We start from the raw sequence: 18,540 nt of genomic DNA, 5'->3' as shown, positions 1-18,540 counted from the left end.
TTTGTTTCTATAATAAAGTTAATAATACTAATAACAATAGTAATAATAATAATAATAAATAATAATAATAATAATTATTATAAAATATTAACCACAGAAAGAAAAATGATAATAACGATGAGGTAGGCTTTCTTCTTCTTTCTCGTGCCTTATCCTTTCATGACATTGTCGACCATCGACCTCCACAAAACCCGATCTTTAACACTTTACAAGAGTTGAAATGTGGTGATATTCAACAAGTGACACAAGGGCTTCACGAATGTTATTCGTTGTTCACCGCGATCTCTTCTCCCTGCAATCTTTCCAGTATTTGTTAGCATGATTTGACCAAAAAACTTTAACTTTAATTAATTAACTGCAGTAATTTCTTTTTTCCATAACCGGGCTGTTATAATATATCCTCGTTCGAAGTATAGGCTGCGTGTGTGAATTCTCTTATATGTGGTGTTTCTTTCTAATTTGTTTTCTTGGTTCATCAAGTGGGATCTTCTAAATTACGCGATTTAAATGGTTCATACTTAATTAATCACTAAACAGTAATAATAATAATAATGGTAGTTGAAATAGTAATAATCGCAATTATCATAATAATGGTGATGATGGATAAAATTTACAGGGCACCGCTCTTGTGTTTAACACGACTTAAATGGTTTTTAGTGGTCGCTATTCACCAAAACATCACTTATTTATTATACATACCCGAGAAGATGTTTGTTTAGCTGTTGTACTCTACAGTGCTACAATGATCACACATCCACGCACATACACACGCGCAAACACCGAGTTTTTTGAGAACAGACAGTATTTCAACCTGGTCTCATTGCGCAACAACGACGCGAGACATTTCTACAGTCTGAGGCAGGCAAGCGTCGACCAAACGTTAATGTAGCATTAGAGTTCCTTTGGCAACCGTAACAATGGTGGTGGTAGTAGTAGTAATAGTAGAAGTAGCAGTAGTAGTAGTAGTAGTAGCAGCAGCAGCAGTAGCAGTAGTGGTGTTATTAATCATAATAGAATAATAATCTACTACATAGCGATTAATAATTGCCATTATAATTTTAAAATGATTTGAAATAAAATAAACGTACAGTCTTTTTCTAAAGTCTTAAATCTTTTTCAACAGATGACACGACACCGGCGAATGTGTTTTGAAGTTAAACGCTTGAAAAACTCTGTTTACTTGGAGTTACGTTTTGATGTTATTATTATTATTGTAATATTTCTATCACAACACAACCGTATTATTATTTTTATTATTAAACATACCAAAGTTATTAAATTTTTTAATGAAATAATAGCAAAATCGATATGCACATTCATTATAGGAGTGTTTATAATGAAGTGGTTGTTAAATAATAATAATATTCCATTAAACCGAGTTTTATGATTAAAATATTATTATCATTAAATTAATTATTGTTGTTATGATTATTAATATTATTGTTATTATTAATATTAGTATTCTTATGGCAAACTTGTCGCCGTTGATTAAGTTCCCTACAAAATAATTGTCGATCAAGGTCTGTGAAACGTAGATTATTTAAAATAAAATCCAACCAATCACATCAAGTCATCAGTATTTTAATTTTCTCTATCCAATGAAATTCATCCATTCAGTCAAAGTAGGCATGTCCGACAAGCAGCCGGCCAACAACGCCCAGCCAATCCACTACAGTACTCTAGGAAAAATGGGGCCGGGCGGTAAATTAGCATATTAATGTTCTAAAAAGTTATAAAATAATAAAGAATAATATCAAAATGATGATAAACTTAAGTATCGTCTTGAATTTATTTTTCCACAAATAACAACGAAATACATACTTCACGTGGCCCACATGCATTCGAGTCCAGTAGCTGTGAAGCAGAAGTGAAACATTTTACCACTATTCTATCCCGCCATCAATCAAATTTTTACATACCATCTATTCAATTAAAATGTAATTACACAGTTAATTAGTGTATATTTTTTAACAAGAAAAAAACTGCAGGTGTGATGCCAGGAATGGGAATAATGATGATGCCCAAGCCCGATCCCATTCCTGGCGTGTCCAGTGGTATGGAGTATTTGGTGGATCTCAATAAGATCCTGGTGCATCAACAAGTTGAGGTGGCAGAATGTTAGGAGGAATTTTCAACATTTCATCATAATTTTCACCATTTGATCATCGTTTTCATCGTCTTGTACTCTCATTTCTCGTAATTACAAAACCGCTTGTATTAACACCTACAAATCACTTTCCAATACAACATAAATCGAAACTTTCATCTAGTTTCTTGTACGAGGTTCAAAAGTTAATTTCGACGTATATCTATTGGAAAAGAGAAATAGCTCGATTTGAAGTAGCAATTCTGTACTAAAAAACCATAAACTCAATGCAAGAGTGTATTTTACTTCTGAAAAAATCAAATTTTGTTATATAAAAAGTTAAAATTACTACCGCAATAAACATTTGACCCCAAAACCTTAAACCCCCAGTGCTTTCAGGTCAAGAAAGTTGCAATAAGTACGTAATCTTAAACACCCTGGGCCAGCAAATATACTTTGCACATGAAGGTAGAACAATTTTTTTAACATTATTGTCATTTGTATAACGCTCTATTGGCTATACAGACACAAATGAAACGAATATACATGCTTATGGCATGGGAATATATGGAAAAAGTACAATAAACAAAAGTTGCAATTAAAAAATAAAAGATTTCGGCGATGTAAAGATAGCCGGCAAACATGCGAAAAGCCGTAAAAAATTGGACGAACGAATGAACGAACCAGTGATAGCAATTAGGAAAACTGACACTTTATAACAAAAAGCCCAAACAATTAAAAGAAATTTTATAAAAATGTTTGGCTAATTACAATGACTTATCTAATAACTTATGAGAATTACAGCATTAATCACTGATAGGATTTCAAAGGTAGGAGTATTAATTACAATTACAATTATCGATACTTCCAGAATCGAGTCCCTGCTGCCGGATGTGCTGTGGAAATGAGAGATCATTCGTTATGCATCTTTTCGAAAATTCTGGAATCGTTAGTACTTCGTAGTACATCATTTCATTGAGTTAGTACAATGTTTTTTTGTTATGTAAGTTGCAGCAAAGGTGAAGTTACTAAAATTAGCAACATTAGTAGGAGTAGCTATCTAATAATCCTTTATTAGTTTTAATAGTTATGAAACTCCCAGTATTCTAGCAACTGAACTATCAAATATTTTATCACGACAACTGTCAAAGAGTTACGTAGATACAACTGGATAGACACAACACTGTGACTGCTGACTTCAACTGCCAATACAATCCTGCCATCCATATCATACACTGTGTGTGTGTGTGTGTGTGATGCGTTGTTGCTTCACGCGTATTCACGTACACTCTGCGCTCGTTTTGTTGCTACTTCTAAAATATAATTAAAAACGAATGATACTGTCAAACCGATGAAAGACAACCCAAGCAAACTCAACCGACCCAACTTCATTCATACAGGAAGCCATAAGGTTACGACGGAACTACAAATGTTGCGCCAAATGTGCCTGGTGCACCTGCATGCCCTGCTGTGTCGAGGAAATCTCGGTGGAGGCTCCTGTTGGGGAGATAATTGGATACTGTAGACAGGGGTCAACATTTTTTGTGTCTGTCCATTTTCACTTTTATTTCTCTCTCTCTCTCCCTTTCTCTCTTTCTTTCTCTTTCTCACTCATACACACACACTCTCACACGCACACACGTTACAGATGTAGTTTCATAAGTCCGAAGCTTGAAGTTCAAAATAAGAACAATGAGTTGATGTATAGTATGCGTGGTCCCATGTGCTTCTGTCAGAATAACTGCTGCCGCAAAGACGTTAACTTTTCTGTATGTAATTATTAATATTACTGCTACTACAATACTACTGCTACTACAACTGCTGGTGCTTCTGCTGCTGCTGCTACTGGCGCAGCTGCTACTACTACTAAAATAAACACAACACTAATAATGCAAATATGTTGACATTAATAAAGATAATAACGGCAATGAGGTCTGTTTGTTTCCCACTTTTGGCGAACAGATCAAAGATACAAACAGAAACATAATTGGAAAAATTAGCAATGAGTGGAGTGCTACCAATAGGGAGAGGCACAGCGATGCCGACAACTATTCAGTCACTTGTTAGTCAGATGAATGAGTGAACGAGTAGGTGAGCGATTGAATGGAGAAATGGATAGAAGGATAAGTGAATGAATAAATTGTTGAATTAATGGATTGAAAGATGAATGAATGAATGGATGAGTTAACGAATGATTGATTAGCGTTATAAAAAAATGATTAAATGGCTGTTTGATTTGTTAGTAAGTTTTGTGGTTGAATGAATGAATGAATAAATGAAAAAATAAACAAAAAATTGATCATTTATTTATTTATTTATTCATTCATTCATTCACTTTTTCATTTATTCATACATTCATTCCATCAATCGTTCAAGTCTCCAAGGGTATGGATGTACGGCACAAAGTTCTCCTGCTTGGCGCAGTCTTTCTCATCGTATGTAAACGTGTGATTGGCTGAGTGACTAAATGAATGAATGAATGAATGAATGAATGAATGAATGAATGAATGAATGAATAAATGAATGAATTTCAAAATCATAATATATTTAAAATAATCCACGCAATGAAGGATTTCATGTTCTTTGAAGATGAACCAGTAAAGATCGTTAAAGCAAAATCAGCAAAATCTACAAATAAATAAATAAATAATAACAGCAATAATAAATAATAATAATTCATTTAACTTGATTTTATTGTGTGAATTTTTTGAAAAATTTGAAATATTCACATTTTTGAGGCGAATTTTTTGGTTTGAAGATAAGAAATTAATTTTATTTTCAGTGATTGAGTATGAGAAGAATGAATGGATGGATGAATGAATGAATAATAAATCTCATAACTTTTGATATAAATTCTAATTAACTGATAAAAAAAACACAAAGTAAGCGCTTCAATAAAAAAAATAGAAACCCACACACATGTAAACATCAAAAATTTACTTACTTAAACAATTCATTAAGAATAATCATTGTAATAACAATAGATTAATGTTCATATAAAATCTTTAATTCATTTACTAAACTATCTATTAACCATTTAGTCCATCTGCCTATCATCATTCCATTTGTTCATTCACTTACTCTTCTTTGTATTCATTCATACATACAATTAATATATCAGCATTCTTGCCTGCTAAAAATATATGGCCAAATAAAGCAATGAACAGTCAACAAAAACCAACTTTACTACAAATTTTTTTTCTGGGTGAATAAAATATTTTTTGATCACAGAGCATTTTTCCAAACCTCCCTATCGTCATGATTTAAAGACTTTCTGTACTTTCTTTCCATTTTTCTACAGTATGCCTTGGACTTTGAACAATCTCCATCAAACCACGGCGTCAACGAATCATCTCGACTTTCAACCACGTGTTCTGGAGCTATTATGTCCGCAATTCTCTTCAGTTCATTCACAAAAATCTCTATCAGCGTTTCTGTATTATCATCTTGGCATGGCCCTCCAATCGGGGATTTCGAAATTAACAATGCGAGATTTTCTTCATTTATGCGTCGCCAGGATCGAACCATTTTTTTACTTCTCGTACCTATAACTTGATTGATTGACAAACAAACCTGAATTAATCCATGATCTGATAACACTCCACTGGGAAAAATCAAACTATTAAAGATAGGAAAAGAGCGAGAAGTAACGATCAAGTCCAAAACACCACCTAATTCATGCGTTGGTTCGTTAATCCTGTTAACCAACTGAAAACAATCGAAAACCTCATTCAGTGAGACTGTGTTTGGATCATCTTTTCTCTCCATATGAACATTAAAATTTTATCGATTTTATCAATCGTTGTTGCGGGAGAAATCGTTTTAAATGTGACAGTTTAAACACCACGACGCCAAGCAGCACTTGATAATCTCGATAAAATCATTCTAAGTCAGGAAGGCACACAAACAACACTCATACACACTCACACACACACATTTTCTCTCTCTCTCTCTCTTTCTCACACACACACACAGACACATAAACCAACATATAATCAATCATACACACGAAACAAACTCATCATTCTCATCAATAGACAAGAGATAAAAATTAAACCTCAAAAACACAAACCACAAAACGGCATTGGTTGGCATGGATATAATATATTATAGATATATTATATATATATCTATGTTGGTTGGTTTAGAATTATGAAAGAGCAAATACGAAATAAAAGATTTGATTGATCGGAAGATATATCACGTTAAAGAGGGTGATTCATTTTAAAATTCAAACTTTTATCATTTAACTAATTTCTTATAACGTATCTTACTAAAATTTTGGATGGAAAAATATTCAACATTTGAGGCAGCATTTTGAAGGAGGTTTTGTTCAATTTTTTTACTTTTTGTTTAAATTTATACTAAATAGTTTTTGGTTTTCAAGTTGGTAGGTAGAAGGTATAATTATTAAAGCAGATTACAAAATGGTTCAGGCAACATCTACAGCTTTTTTTTCAAATTTCTATAATAATTTGTATTTGATGTACTTTTCTTCAACAACAAAGGTTGTTGTATATAATGCTTTCTTTTAAAAAAAACTAAAATCACATAATCAAACTTTTGTGGGATCGTCAACGCTTCTGGGAAATCAAATCATAAACCAATAAGAACGCACAAAACACTAAAAAAGTAGACATGCCAATGTTGAAAATTCTACAAAAGCACAAAACGCGACAAACAAACAAACGAATAAAGTACACACAAATAAACAAACAAACAAACGAACGAACGAAGAACAAACAAACAGGTGTAGGATCACCCGGCCGAGGTTCCGGTTCCACATAAGAGATGAGGACAAAGAGACGTACTACACCGTCAGAGGACCCTGCTGTTTCCGTCAGAACTGTTGCCGCAGTGCTGACATGAAGTTTCCAGTTGGTTGAACATTTTTTCGATTAATGAAATAAAAGAATATATAGATGAATGAATGAACGAATGAATGAACGAGTGAACGAATGGGTATACAAACGAAAGTACATGAGAATGAACAAATGGATAAATGAATGACTTATATTCAACGTGTTCATATCATCTACATCGCTGACATAATTTTAAATTAAACTTTCTTTCTTTCTCTTTCTTTCTCCTTTTTTTCTCTCTCCCTCTCTCTTTCTCTAAGATTCTAGAGAAAGATGATGAAGATGAAGTTGAGCAAACAGTGGAATGGTATTATGAAGGAGGATTTTACAAATGCTGATAACTTCTATGCTCTTTGCAAGTTGTTGATTGATTGATAAGTTGATCATTTTGCTGGTTATTAATTAACTCACTCACTCACTAACTCACTCACTCACTCACTCACTCACTAACTCACTCACTCACTCACTCACTAACTCACTCACTCACTCACTCACTCACTCACTCACTCACTCACTCACTCACTCACTCACTCACTCACTCACTCACTCACTCACTCACTCACTCACTCACTCACTCACTCACTCACTCACTCACTCACTCACTCACTCACTCACTCACTCACTCACTCACTCACTCACTCACTCACTCACTCACTCACTCACTCACTCACTCACTCACTCACTCACTCACTCACTCACTCACTCACTCACTCACTCACTCACTCACTCACTCACTCACTCACTCAAATAATAGTAGACAATAAATAAAATTCAACTAATCAAAAAAAGTTCCGTATGATTGTGAGGCGGAAATGAAAGCGGTACTTCTTGCTATTATGTTTCTTATTGTTAGTTCATCAAATAAACTAATTTATTCATTTATTTATTATTCAAATTAATAAAAAAATATATTGAAAAGTTGATGGATTTTTTTTATTCCCCAAGGACTTAATATATCTAAGACGTTAGAAAAAGACCTTGTAGCGACAAAACTGATTTAGATGATTTATTCATTTATTAGTCGTTTTGTTTAAGTATGTATGTATATTCATCAGAGGTTTAAATAGATGTTGAATATTATTTATATATTAGTAAATAACGAATATTTTAATAATATGTTTACAAATATTAATAAGTGCTATATAGAAAACAAATATTCATAAATCGAAAGTAAAACAGTATCGTTTAGTCATTTGAAATTATTTTCTGTTATAAATTCGTGGTGTATTAAACTATTGGAATAAAAAATAAAAGAAAATATTTGTCATTAAAATTTGCTTTATTTGATCTGATCACAGGCAAGCATGGTAAAATGTTTCCATAAATTATAAAGAAATTAATCAATGATCCAACTAAACAATGTCAAATCATTAATTTTGTAGGTTCATTGTTGAGAATGTCAGTAGGTCAAAAAGAATCAAAAGCCATGACTGACTTAAAACATTCGGCTGGCTGATCGATAGCGAAGAGAATGCTTTCTGATGCAAATTAACGAAGGATAGCTAGGAGGAAAATTTTTTTGTGAAAATATGTCTAAAGTCGTTGTTTGGAGATAAAGAATTAGGATGTGCAAGGAGTTCTGCAGCCTGTCGTATGTATTTATATATATGTATATGTATATATATGTCGTATGTATGTATTGTCTGTATGCTACTGGTGGCAGTTGTGGAAGAAAAGAATACTTTTTTGAGTACGTCGCGTGTGAGAGAATACACAATTGGAAAATAAATCGTTTATATCTGTGGCAAGTTTTTTTTTAGCAGAGCATCCAAAATTATTTTGAAGTTTTTCTTTTCTATAAAATAAGTAATTGCAAAAATGTTGAATCTAGTTTTAAAACAAAGTTTCAGTTGAATAAATCATTATTTACTAATATAAAAGTAAGAGTTGAACGTGATGAACGTGATTGTGAAGGTAGCACATTTAACGACCATTCATCTGCTCGCGGCATCAATCTTAAAACTCGTATCATCGGACAAAACATTCAACAAGTTGGCATGGAAGGGCTTTCCACTTTGTTCAAACTCAATCAATAATACTCTGCTCTCTCAAAAATTCAATGTGACTGCGGAGGAGTTTAATAGCAGAAGATTTGTGAAAACATGCGGCATCCATTGCCAATTGATGAGTCCGTCCTGTATCGCATTTCAAGTAAACGTGCTGAAGTCGGTGAATGGTGGTTCATACAACCTCTATTGCTACGGTTTCGACGACCTACCCAGCGACATCTGCATGAACCTCAACGACAACTGCTCCTTCTTCCTGGCTGATAGTATGTGCACCCAGATGTTTATTTTTAACCATGAAGAGTTTAGAATTTTGTAATGAATTGCCTTACTATTAAATTTTCAGAACCGATTTACATGACCGTTTCTTCTTGGGAGTACGGTAATCCTTTACCGCAGTCAACATTGGTCGAAGTTGTAGGCGCTGGCAAGTACTACACTTCAATAACTTACCCCATTGGCGTGAGTACGTACAAGCTGAACATGCTGGCCAGATCGCTCTACGACTACCACAGTTTCAATACCTATAATGATCCAAACATGGCTTTGTACATGAAGAACTATTTAATGGTTTTATAATTAGTTCTTCATTCAGATAGATTTAAATATAGAAAACATTTAACATAGGGACTATGAAAATAATTAAAATTAAGCCTTTCAAACCAATTCAAACACCTACACAACCAACCAGAATACGACAAACGGGACAGTAATTGTCGGGCAGACAGGGGACGAACCGGCGAGTGCCATCCAGGGAGTAGCAGACTACCTGAAGAGTGTCAACCTGGACGTGAGCACGTTGCAATTCAGGGGGAAGTGGGTGTTTGTATGGCAGCAGGGAGCTTACGGGAAAACCAAGTCACACATCTTTAATGGATATGGGCTGTTCACCAAACAATTTCTCATCTGCAACTTGGGTTTGACCTGTTTACATTTTTTTGTTAGATTTCAAGGTTGAGACAAGTTTTTGTCCTTAATGCTTCTTTTATTTAAGATGTTCAATAAAAAAAAGAAGAAGAAAAAGAAGTTTTTGAAAATTTGAATTATTCCGTCATTCATAATTGTATTTAATGTTTAATGTTAATTAACTTTTAAACATTTTTCATGCAATCTTGGATGGACGGATGGATGGATGACTGGATGAATGCAGCCAGCAACAAATCAGATTGGAGAGGTGTCAGAATACGGACCATACCTTAAATGACGTCATCAACAGTTATTTATGATGTAAAAGTGACGCGTGTGTTTCATTTGAACTACAGAAGCAAACACATGTCAACAGTTTCAGTCTCAATGAATGATAACATTATATTAACACCTGTGTGTTGTTGTTATTATTATAACTTAGGTCAACAAACAATTATATAGTAGATAGTTAGCTGTCTTATGCACAACGGTTGATTGCATGCAGGGGATGGCGAAGATTTGATAAAATAAAATGGAAAACGTTGTTATACACTCGCTTTCCTAATTTTTAGTAGCCGCTTTCATTTTCAGATCAAGAATTTTATTTAAAAATTTTAAAGTACCAAAATAAGATTGTCCTCTGATTGACATAATTTATTAAATTATTCGTATAAATGAATATTTAACAAGCAATGTACGATTTTATTCTGTGAAGCAGTTAAACATGCCGATTGCTAATTTATAAAACATGCACATGTATGATCCGTAATTTGAACACCATACGGGGTTTTTTATTTATTGACCAAAAATTTATGTTAAACCATAATAATAACCACAGATCACGGATAAAATTACGAACGATACTGAAACATAAGCACGATTTTTAGAACAACTACTTGTTGAAAACAACAGAAAAATAAGTGCGAATTTTATGTGCTATCAATCCGTAAGATATGAATAAAAGACAATCGGTCGGAAACGCAACTCTGTCGAAAATATTTGAGGCAGGATTGACTCTTCCGAATCTCAAATGGGATTCGCCGTATCCGCTTCATCATTATGCAGAGGAGATCTTAAATATAAGACGAAAAAAAAATATAAAGACAATATTTCTTGAATAAATTAACGCTAAATGAATAGAAGCATAAAAATATCTTGAATAAATTAACTTTGAATAGATAAAAAAAGATTTCTTGAATAAATTAACTCTGAATAGATAAAAAAAAAATAATTTTTGAATAAATTAACTACGTAAATGGGTGGAGATAAATTAATTCTTGAATAAATTACTGGCAGAAGAAATGGTGAACAAAATCGTTTAAATCAATTGGGCATTCATTACTGTGTATTTAATGTTGCATGAATCAGAAAATTATTTTCCGACAGAAATTTTTACCCCATAAATTTTTCTTCTAAATGTCTTTGAAACGCGAAACATATTTTAAAATAAAATTTCACTAATATAAATTTGATATTTCATAAATTACAAAAAGATTTATACGATGTATGTTGAGAAGAAAATTTTTATAAATATTTCTATTACCCTTTTTGCTGCAGTGATCTTAAAAATTGTCTCACCAGACCAAATATTTAGTAAATTAATGTAGAAAGACGTAGCACTACGTTCAAATTCAACAAATAAATCCCCGAAATTCTACAAACCCGGAAGAGTTAGAACGGAAGAGTTTACTGACAGAAAATACGTCAAAATGTGTGGATTCCCAATGTCAGATGTCAAGTGAATCCTGCTTTGCATTTTAAGTGAATGTGATAGAGTCTGTTAATGATGATGGTGGATATGATGTGTTTTGTTATATTTTCAATGACATGCCCAACGATATCAGCATGGTTGCTTCTGACGAGTGTTCATTGTTCGAGGCTGACAATGAGTCAGAGCTTCTGCTCTTTATTTTATAAGTGATGAATTTTTCCATACCTCGTATCAGTTTGAATAATTAATTTTTGTAAAGTTTATTCTATGGCTGATAGTGGGTCTTAATTTGGTGTTTATATTTGTTAATAATTTTCAGAGCCGATCTACATAAGCATTTTGTCATGGGGCGCAACCGATACTGATCAACCAATCACTGTATCTCAACCCCCAGTTTGATTGACATCGTGGATGCAGGTAAGCTCCACCCTCCATTATCTTTAAATAGAGGTGTGAACACGTACAAACTGGACATGCAGAGCACATCCCTGTACGACACCGGTAGTGATGATCCAAGCACGGCTCTGGCACTGAAGAACGCGGGACTCTATAAACTATCATAAAATATTAATCAAATAAAGCATGATCATGAAAAATGACGTGAAATGATTGGAACCTTTTCAGAACTTAGCAGACGGGAGCATGATCGTTGGACAAACAAGCGACGAAACGCAGCAGAACATTGCCGGAGCAGCCGATTACTTGAAGAGCGTCAACCTGGATGTCAGTAGGCTGCCGTTCAGAGGCAAGTGGATATTTGTTTGGCAGCAGGGAGCTTACGAGAAGACACAGTCACTCCTTGACAATGGAAATGTCGTCTTTTCTAAACAGTTTGTGATAAGCAATACAGGTTTGTGCTAAATTTCAAGTTCCTGAATTTTCACTTTAACGTTTTTTGTTCTTTATTATACAAATTTATTATGCTTAAAACTGTTTACAAGTCAGTTTTACAGCTAAACTTTTGCACCAAAAAGGCTGTATCATCCCAAAATACACATCATACATACACAACTTTTATTTTTTACCGTTGTTTAATGCACGCACTGTTTTAGGATTCGTAATAAAAAATTATTTTTGGACGTTGTAGTATTGAAATTTGTGTAAATTTTAATCAGTGTTTATTGCTAGCCACTTGCAGATATTGATATAAAGAGATATCCATTGAGATATTGTTTACTCAAATGATTTTATTGTAATAACATTTTAAAAATCTCACTAACTTATTATGATTGAAAAATTTAACTTCCTTTAAACTTAATTTAAACTTTCAATGTATCCAAAATTAGACAAATTTAATTTGGACTAGAAAGTATCTAATTGGCTAAAACCTTCGCCATCATATTATCACCAGTTTACTCAACAATGCTAATAAAAAAGGGTACAGTGATGGTGACGTTAACATTGTTGTTGCACGATTATGATGTTGATGGTAGGACGAATTTTTTAATGATGACGAAGGTGACGTAATGACATTTAATGACGTAATAACATTAAACGATAAATGACATTTATTGACGTAATAACATTAAAACTAGCAATACATCTGAATAAAACATTCTATAGACAAAATATTGAACGCAATGACAATGCAGTAAGCATGAGTGAGTTTCTGAGAAACAAGAAACAAGAAATTAATGAAGGTACATTTTTGCCTGGTTCATTCTTATGCGATCCTAACTGTGGTACGGTTGAATGATATGCACATAAAGTGAATAAGTGAGCATTTTTGTGTTGGTCCTTACATAAGAATTAGATAGACGGAGTAATTTTAGTAAATGAATTGCTATCTCAAAGTCACTAGACGTAAAAAAATAAAACTTTTATCTTTAAATGAAAAAAATATTGATTTTATTAAATTGTTGCTAGTGAATTATTAAATTCAGAAATAGTTTTTCTAACTTTGATCAACCCAAAACAAACATCGTAAAGGGAATAAAAATAAAATCGAGATGAAGATAATGCAAGTAGTCTTGTTTATCTCGTCTGCAAGTGTTGTGTTCCTGGATGAAGTGTTGTCATTGGGGTTAGATCAGTCACAACTTTCCAGCAGAGTTTACCACAAATTGCAATGGAAGAATATTCCAATATGCTCGAATTCAAATAACAAAACATTGCTATATAACATGAGTGCTCTTGCTGGAAACCCTTTTAATGTGAAGAAATACGTTCTCAAGTGCTCCATCCTGTGTCAGGTGTTTTCTGAATCCTGTTATGCTTTCCAAGTAAGCGTGAAGTCAGATGGTGGTGCTGCTAACGATGTTTTTTGTTATCAGTTTAACGATTTGCCAGTTGGTGTGTCGAAATATCCTCAAAACAACTGCTCCTTGCACGTGGCTGACAGTGAGTAGCACAAATTTCGTTGCTATATTGACAGTTGACATTTTTATTTTCACGTTTCTAATGAATATTTTATAAATAATTTTATAGAGATTTCAATGAAAATGTATTAATATTTTTGAAATTTATTAAAATTTTTTGATAGATATTAAGATTTTGTTCACACTTGTAGAGCTCGTATTCCCGAATGTTTCTTCATGGGGCTTCCTGGATAACACGCCGAATCTTACGGATTCCAACTTGATTGAAATTTTGGGAGCAGCCAAATATTATCACATGAACATAGGAAGAGGAATCTCCGTGTACAAACTTGATTTGGAGAACGTTTTCTTGTTTGACTACCACCATTTCAATATTTTCGCCGATGCTCTTGACGCTCAGAGGATGAAGAGCTTCTTCGTGGTTTGTTTGGATTTTTGGCTTTATAATCTGAAATTGAAATTGTTTTGATAAAATCATGGCCATCATGTTAGCCATCCTGATTATTTCCTTCTCAGAATGCACCAGATGGCACGATAGTTGTTGGTCAGACGAGTGATGAACCATCATATGGCCTTGGACCAATTGCTTCCTACCTGAAAAAAATCAATTTGGACGTGACTAACATGCAATTTCGAGGAAAGTGGGTCTTTCTGTGGCAGCAGGGGGCATACGAAAAAACCCTTTCCTTCTTGGATAGTGGGAAACAACTTCTCACAAAGCAGTTTCTAATTTACAATCGAGGTTGTCGGTGTGTGTGTTGTGTCTTTATATTTTGGACACGTAAACTCACGCTCGTGTGCAAACATATTTAAAACTGTTTTATTTTCCGAATTTCAACACAGGCGTGTCTGTTTATTTAAAATGCCTTAAGACCAAATATTCACTATATAATTGATTTATTAACTATACGCATGCAGATCAGGTTAAACTTGCTAAAAATGACTAGATCATTCAACGGTCGTCATTCCAACACAATAACCAATATGTTAAATTTCGAATTTTTTTTGCAAAATCATGTTTTAATTTTTAACAGCGAGCAATAAGTCTAATTGGAGAGAGGTGAAGATGCAGACCATATCCTGAGTTGTGGGATTATGCACCCAACTGTCAAACTAACATCAACATACGACGATGATGTGCACAATAAATTTACTACTGGGGTCTTACTGGGGTCTTACTGGGGTCTTACTTGAAATTTTTTTCAATTACTTTCTGTTGTTTTCTCATATTTCCCATTTATATTTTTTATAAAAACATCGGCAATTAAACTATGAGCGGCGTGTTTATTAATCTGTGAAGCGTACCATGGATATGTTTTCGGTTTACTGGACCATCCCCTTATTGTTAAGAAATAATTTTTCTTTGTGTATGGTATCTAAAACTATCTACAATAATATTCATGCTTCATTTATTTTGTTTTATTGAAATGAATATTCAATAGTTGATAAAATACAAATTTTCCGGTGGCGTTGTTATTAATTATTGTTATTATTAATATTATAGATGAACCATTATCGTTGGAACGGTCACTTGACATACGATTTTCATTGCAAACATGCAACAGCTGACACCATTTCTGACTGGAAAGTTGTCCGAATCCGAATTCAATAACATCAACAAGAAGATGAGCATAGGCCACTTATATTTCTAATTTGCGTTTGTGAATTTTTTTGCGAACAATTTTTATCAGCCTTCATGAAAATATAAAAAAAAAAATTTAGAATTGAATGCACTTCAAAATCTTAGCCCATCGTAAATTTAAGAGACTACCAATTGAAACCTAAGCAGTAATGTTAGCGTTAATAAATTCACATTAAAAAATGAAATAAAATAAAATAGATAAATTTTTTTTCTACATTTTTACTACAGTCAACAAAACTTCAGCAGTTTTTTCTGACAAACTCTTCTGTTTGAAATGAACGCAGGCGCATAAAATGCCAACAAAACGATCATTCATTTTCACTCAACTCTTTCAAGCTCTCTTCCGAAAGATCGATACATTCTTTCAGATTTTTGCAATAAAAAAAATTTGTATTATGAAAAATCAATTTGTTTTTGACAAGTATAAAAATTTGATTGATTGAAATTTCTTTATAAGCATTTGAAGTTTGAATAACTAACGCTGGCATGGGAATTTTTTTTATAAAATTGAAACGATAGTTCGTGTTACGCAACATTTGCGTTTAAAATTTTTTTCAATTTCATTTGTTGAATGATAGAATAAGTCTGTAAAATATTTTTAAATAGCGCGTATGATTAAACATTGTTTGAAACATAATATTAAAAAAATCATTGTATGTGAAAACATTTTTTTAAAAAACTGATAGAAAAATGTTTCCGTCCACCAGTTTTATGATTTATTTCCTACATTTTACTGCATCTCCATTTTCCGCATACATTTCACCATCTTCAAATCGAATCTACTACAAATTAATGTGGAGAACTTCTCTGCTGTGTTCGAATTCAAGTGAGAAAACATTGGAATTTAACAAATCCGTAGCAACCGTACAGCTGATAGATGACAAGACTCATGTAGGGAAGTGCGCGCTCAAATGTCAGACGTCAAGCAAATTTTGTTTTGCCTTCCAGGTTAACGTAATGAATTCCGCATATGCTGGGAGGTGCAATGTGTTTTGTTATCATTTTGCTGATATGCCTGATGCTATCTTTAGAAACCTCTACGATAACTGCTCTTTGTACTTGGGCGCAAGTAAGTGGTGATTATTAATGAAAGTATGATTAAAAATATTTTAATGGATTTTAAATATTTCGTTCTTTTTTCAGAACCTATTTACATGAACGTTTCATCGTGGGGTTTTAACGACCTCAATCGCAACTCACCGGGTTCAAACGCAGTCGAAATCTTATGGAAAGATAATTATTATTCCTCAGTTGGCACAAGAGGTGTGTTTGCGTACAAGTTGAACATGGAAGACCACACCTTGTACGATTCCCAATACTTTGCATACTACACAATAACAAGCGACGCGGCACGAATGAAGAATTATCTTCAGGTATTTCTTATTTAATAGTAATGAAAATCAACAAATTCATGACGCCGCAATATTTCCTGCTGTTAAAATATTTCTATAAGCTCTGTGATCCATTTTTTTCTGTAATCATTGTTAGCATAATTTTCACAAATTATTTCTGACCCTCCCTCACGATCTCGCCTCAACAGAGTGCCCCAAATGGCACAGTTGTGATCGGTCGAACAGGTGACGAACCTTACAGCAACATCGCACTCGTAGCAGCCTACCTCAAAAGTGTCAACTTGGACGTGTCCAGTCTGGCCTACAGAGGCAAGTGGTTGTTTGTGTGGCAGCAGGGTGCCCCCGAGAAAACTCAATCATTCATTGACAGTGGGAAGTTTGTGCTCTCCAAACAGTTCCTTCTTTGCAATATTGGTTGTATGATGTTTCCATCGTGTTGTTGAAAATTAAAATAATTTAAATTATCTAACTTTTTAAAAATACTAAAATACAAATAACATTTTTTTTAATAAATCAAATTTAAATAAATAAAAATTATATGGTTTAAAGGCATTCCTTTATGTATGACTGACTAATGTGATAGGGCATGACATATTTTTTAAATCTTAAATCGGTAAACACAAATCTACTTGCTGGATTGCAAATTCAGTAGTTATTGATAACATATATAGTTTGGATTAGTAATACATATAAGAATTCAGATTCAATAATTTTTAAAATAAATTATTAAATATGTAAATTACAAGTTATGAAATATTAAATTTTATTCCCGCCACAAACTGCCAACAACGCAGCTGCTAATAAGACGGATTGGAGCGGTGTTCGAATACAGACAATAACCTGAATGATGTCAAAATCTTCATCATCTGAAATCATGATGAAATCCATCGAGAAGTTAAATTTAAAACTTTCAAAAAATTTTTATTTTATGATTTGGTGATTTATTTTAAACGCTGTTAAACTTTTATTTGTTTCTCTGGTAGCATGAATTTTTATAGAGTGCTTTTTTTTACTGATGTTTATACAAGTTGAATAATTTCAATTCTTGCCCGAACATTTTCGTTATTAATTGGCATGATAATTTTCTGAACGCTCACAGTTTTGATTATTCTGAAAAATAATATTGACATGTTTCAACGTGTTTCAAGCAAATATAAATAATAATAATCCATGTTGCGTTTCATGATTTAGGATTATTAATTAATGATGAACATAAAAACTCAGACGTAAAACTGCCGACAAGTAGAATGAATAATCGCTCCATCAGAACAATGCGATAACCTTTAGATGCTTTTTATGTTTCCGGAAATAAAAATATTCTGAAATAAAAAGAAAGTTCTAAATTAAACTAGCCATCAATTGATATTTGGTACTAGAGAATCTTGTATTGTGTTGAAGACGGCAAGCAAAATGTTTATTGCGTGCTACAGCGCATTTTCTATTATCTCCGCCAGTCTTGTCTTTCCCACTTTCTGCTATTGAAATTGTTAATTGTGGCAATCACGAGAATGAAAACTGCATACAAAACAGCAATTTTTTGTCTTTGAAAAGCAAAATGTTTTTATACCAATGCTATTTTTCATAATATTGTTGTTTAAACAAAAAATACCAAAAGATAAGCAATTTTAACATAAAAGAATTGCAAAATAACTTCTAC

At 33.1% G+C, this 18,540-nt stretch overlaps 5 protein-coding genes across 5 annotated transcripts; all 5 read left to right on the top strand.

The window, feature by feature from the left end:
- Positions 1-2,017: 2,017 nt before the first annotated feature.
- On the top strand, positions 2,018-7,847 carry HELRODRAFT_87707 (hypothetical protein; the record flags this gene model as incomplete). The annotated part of the gene is made up of 7 exons (XM_009029513.1): positions 2,018-2,117; positions 2,477-2,554; positions 2,958-3,034; positions 3,487-3,617; positions 3,735-3,855; positions 4,049-4,148; positions 7,738-7,847. 7 exons carry the CDS (start codon positions 2,018-2,020, stop codon positions 7,845-7,847), a joined length of 717 nt encoding a protein of 238 aa, XP_009027761.1.
- Positions 7,848-8,844: 997 nt separating this feature from the next.
- On the top strand, positions 8,845-9,912 carry HELRODRAFT_180190 (hypothetical protein; the record flags this gene model as incomplete). Its single annotated transcript, XM_009029532.1, has 3 exons — positions 8,845-9,220; positions 9,301-9,524; positions 9,646-9,912. The coding sequence occupies 3 exons, from the start codon at positions 8,845-8,847 to the stop codon at positions 9,910-9,912; spliced, it is 867 nt and encodes a 288-aa protein (XP_009027780.1).
- Positions 9,913-12,213: 2,301 nt separating this feature from the next.
- Positions 12,214-13,267, top strand: HELRODRAFT_180189 (hypothetical protein; the record flags this gene model as incomplete). The annotated part of the gene is made up of 2 exons (XM_009029531.1): positions 12,214-12,421; positions 13,107-13,267. The coding sequence occupies 2 exons, from the start codon at positions 12,214-12,216 to the stop codon at positions 13,265-13,267; spliced, it is 369 nt and encodes a 122-aa protein (XP_009027779.1).
- Positions 13,268-13,520: 253 nt separating this feature from the next.
- HELRODRAFT_180188 (hypothetical protein) lies at positions 13,521-15,541 on the top strand (the record flags this gene model as incomplete). Its single annotated transcript, XM_009029530.1, has 5 exons — positions 13,521-13,911; positions 14,054-14,310; positions 14,406-14,631; positions 14,808-14,812; positions 15,455-15,541. The coding sequence occupies 5 exons, from the start codon at positions 13,521-13,523 to the stop codon at positions 15,539-15,541; spliced, it is 966 nt and encodes a 321-aa protein (XP_009027778.1).
- Positions 15,542-16,221: 680 nt separating this feature from the next.
- On the top strand, positions 16,222-17,326 carry HELRODRAFT_180187 (hypothetical protein; the record flags this gene model as incomplete). Its single annotated transcript, XM_009029529.1, has 3 exons — positions 16,222-16,600; positions 16,675-16,904; positions 17,072-17,326. 3 exons carry the CDS (start codon positions 16,222-16,224, stop codon positions 17,324-17,326), a joined length of 864 nt encoding a protein of 287 aa, XP_009027777.1.
- Positions 17,327-18,540: the final 1,214 nt, after the last annotated feature.

This window comes from Helobdella robusta, assembly GCF_000326865.2.
Source record: "Helobdella robusta unplaced genomic scaffold HELROscaffold_60, whole genome shotgun sequence".
Classification (NCBI taxonomy): domain Eukaryota; kingdom Metazoa; phylum Annelida; class Clitellata; order Rhynchobdellida; family Glossiphoniidae; genus Helobdella; species Helobdella robusta.
The sequence above is the reverse complement of the archived record's forward strand: the minus strand, read 5'-3'. Positions and strand labels throughout refer to the sequence as shown.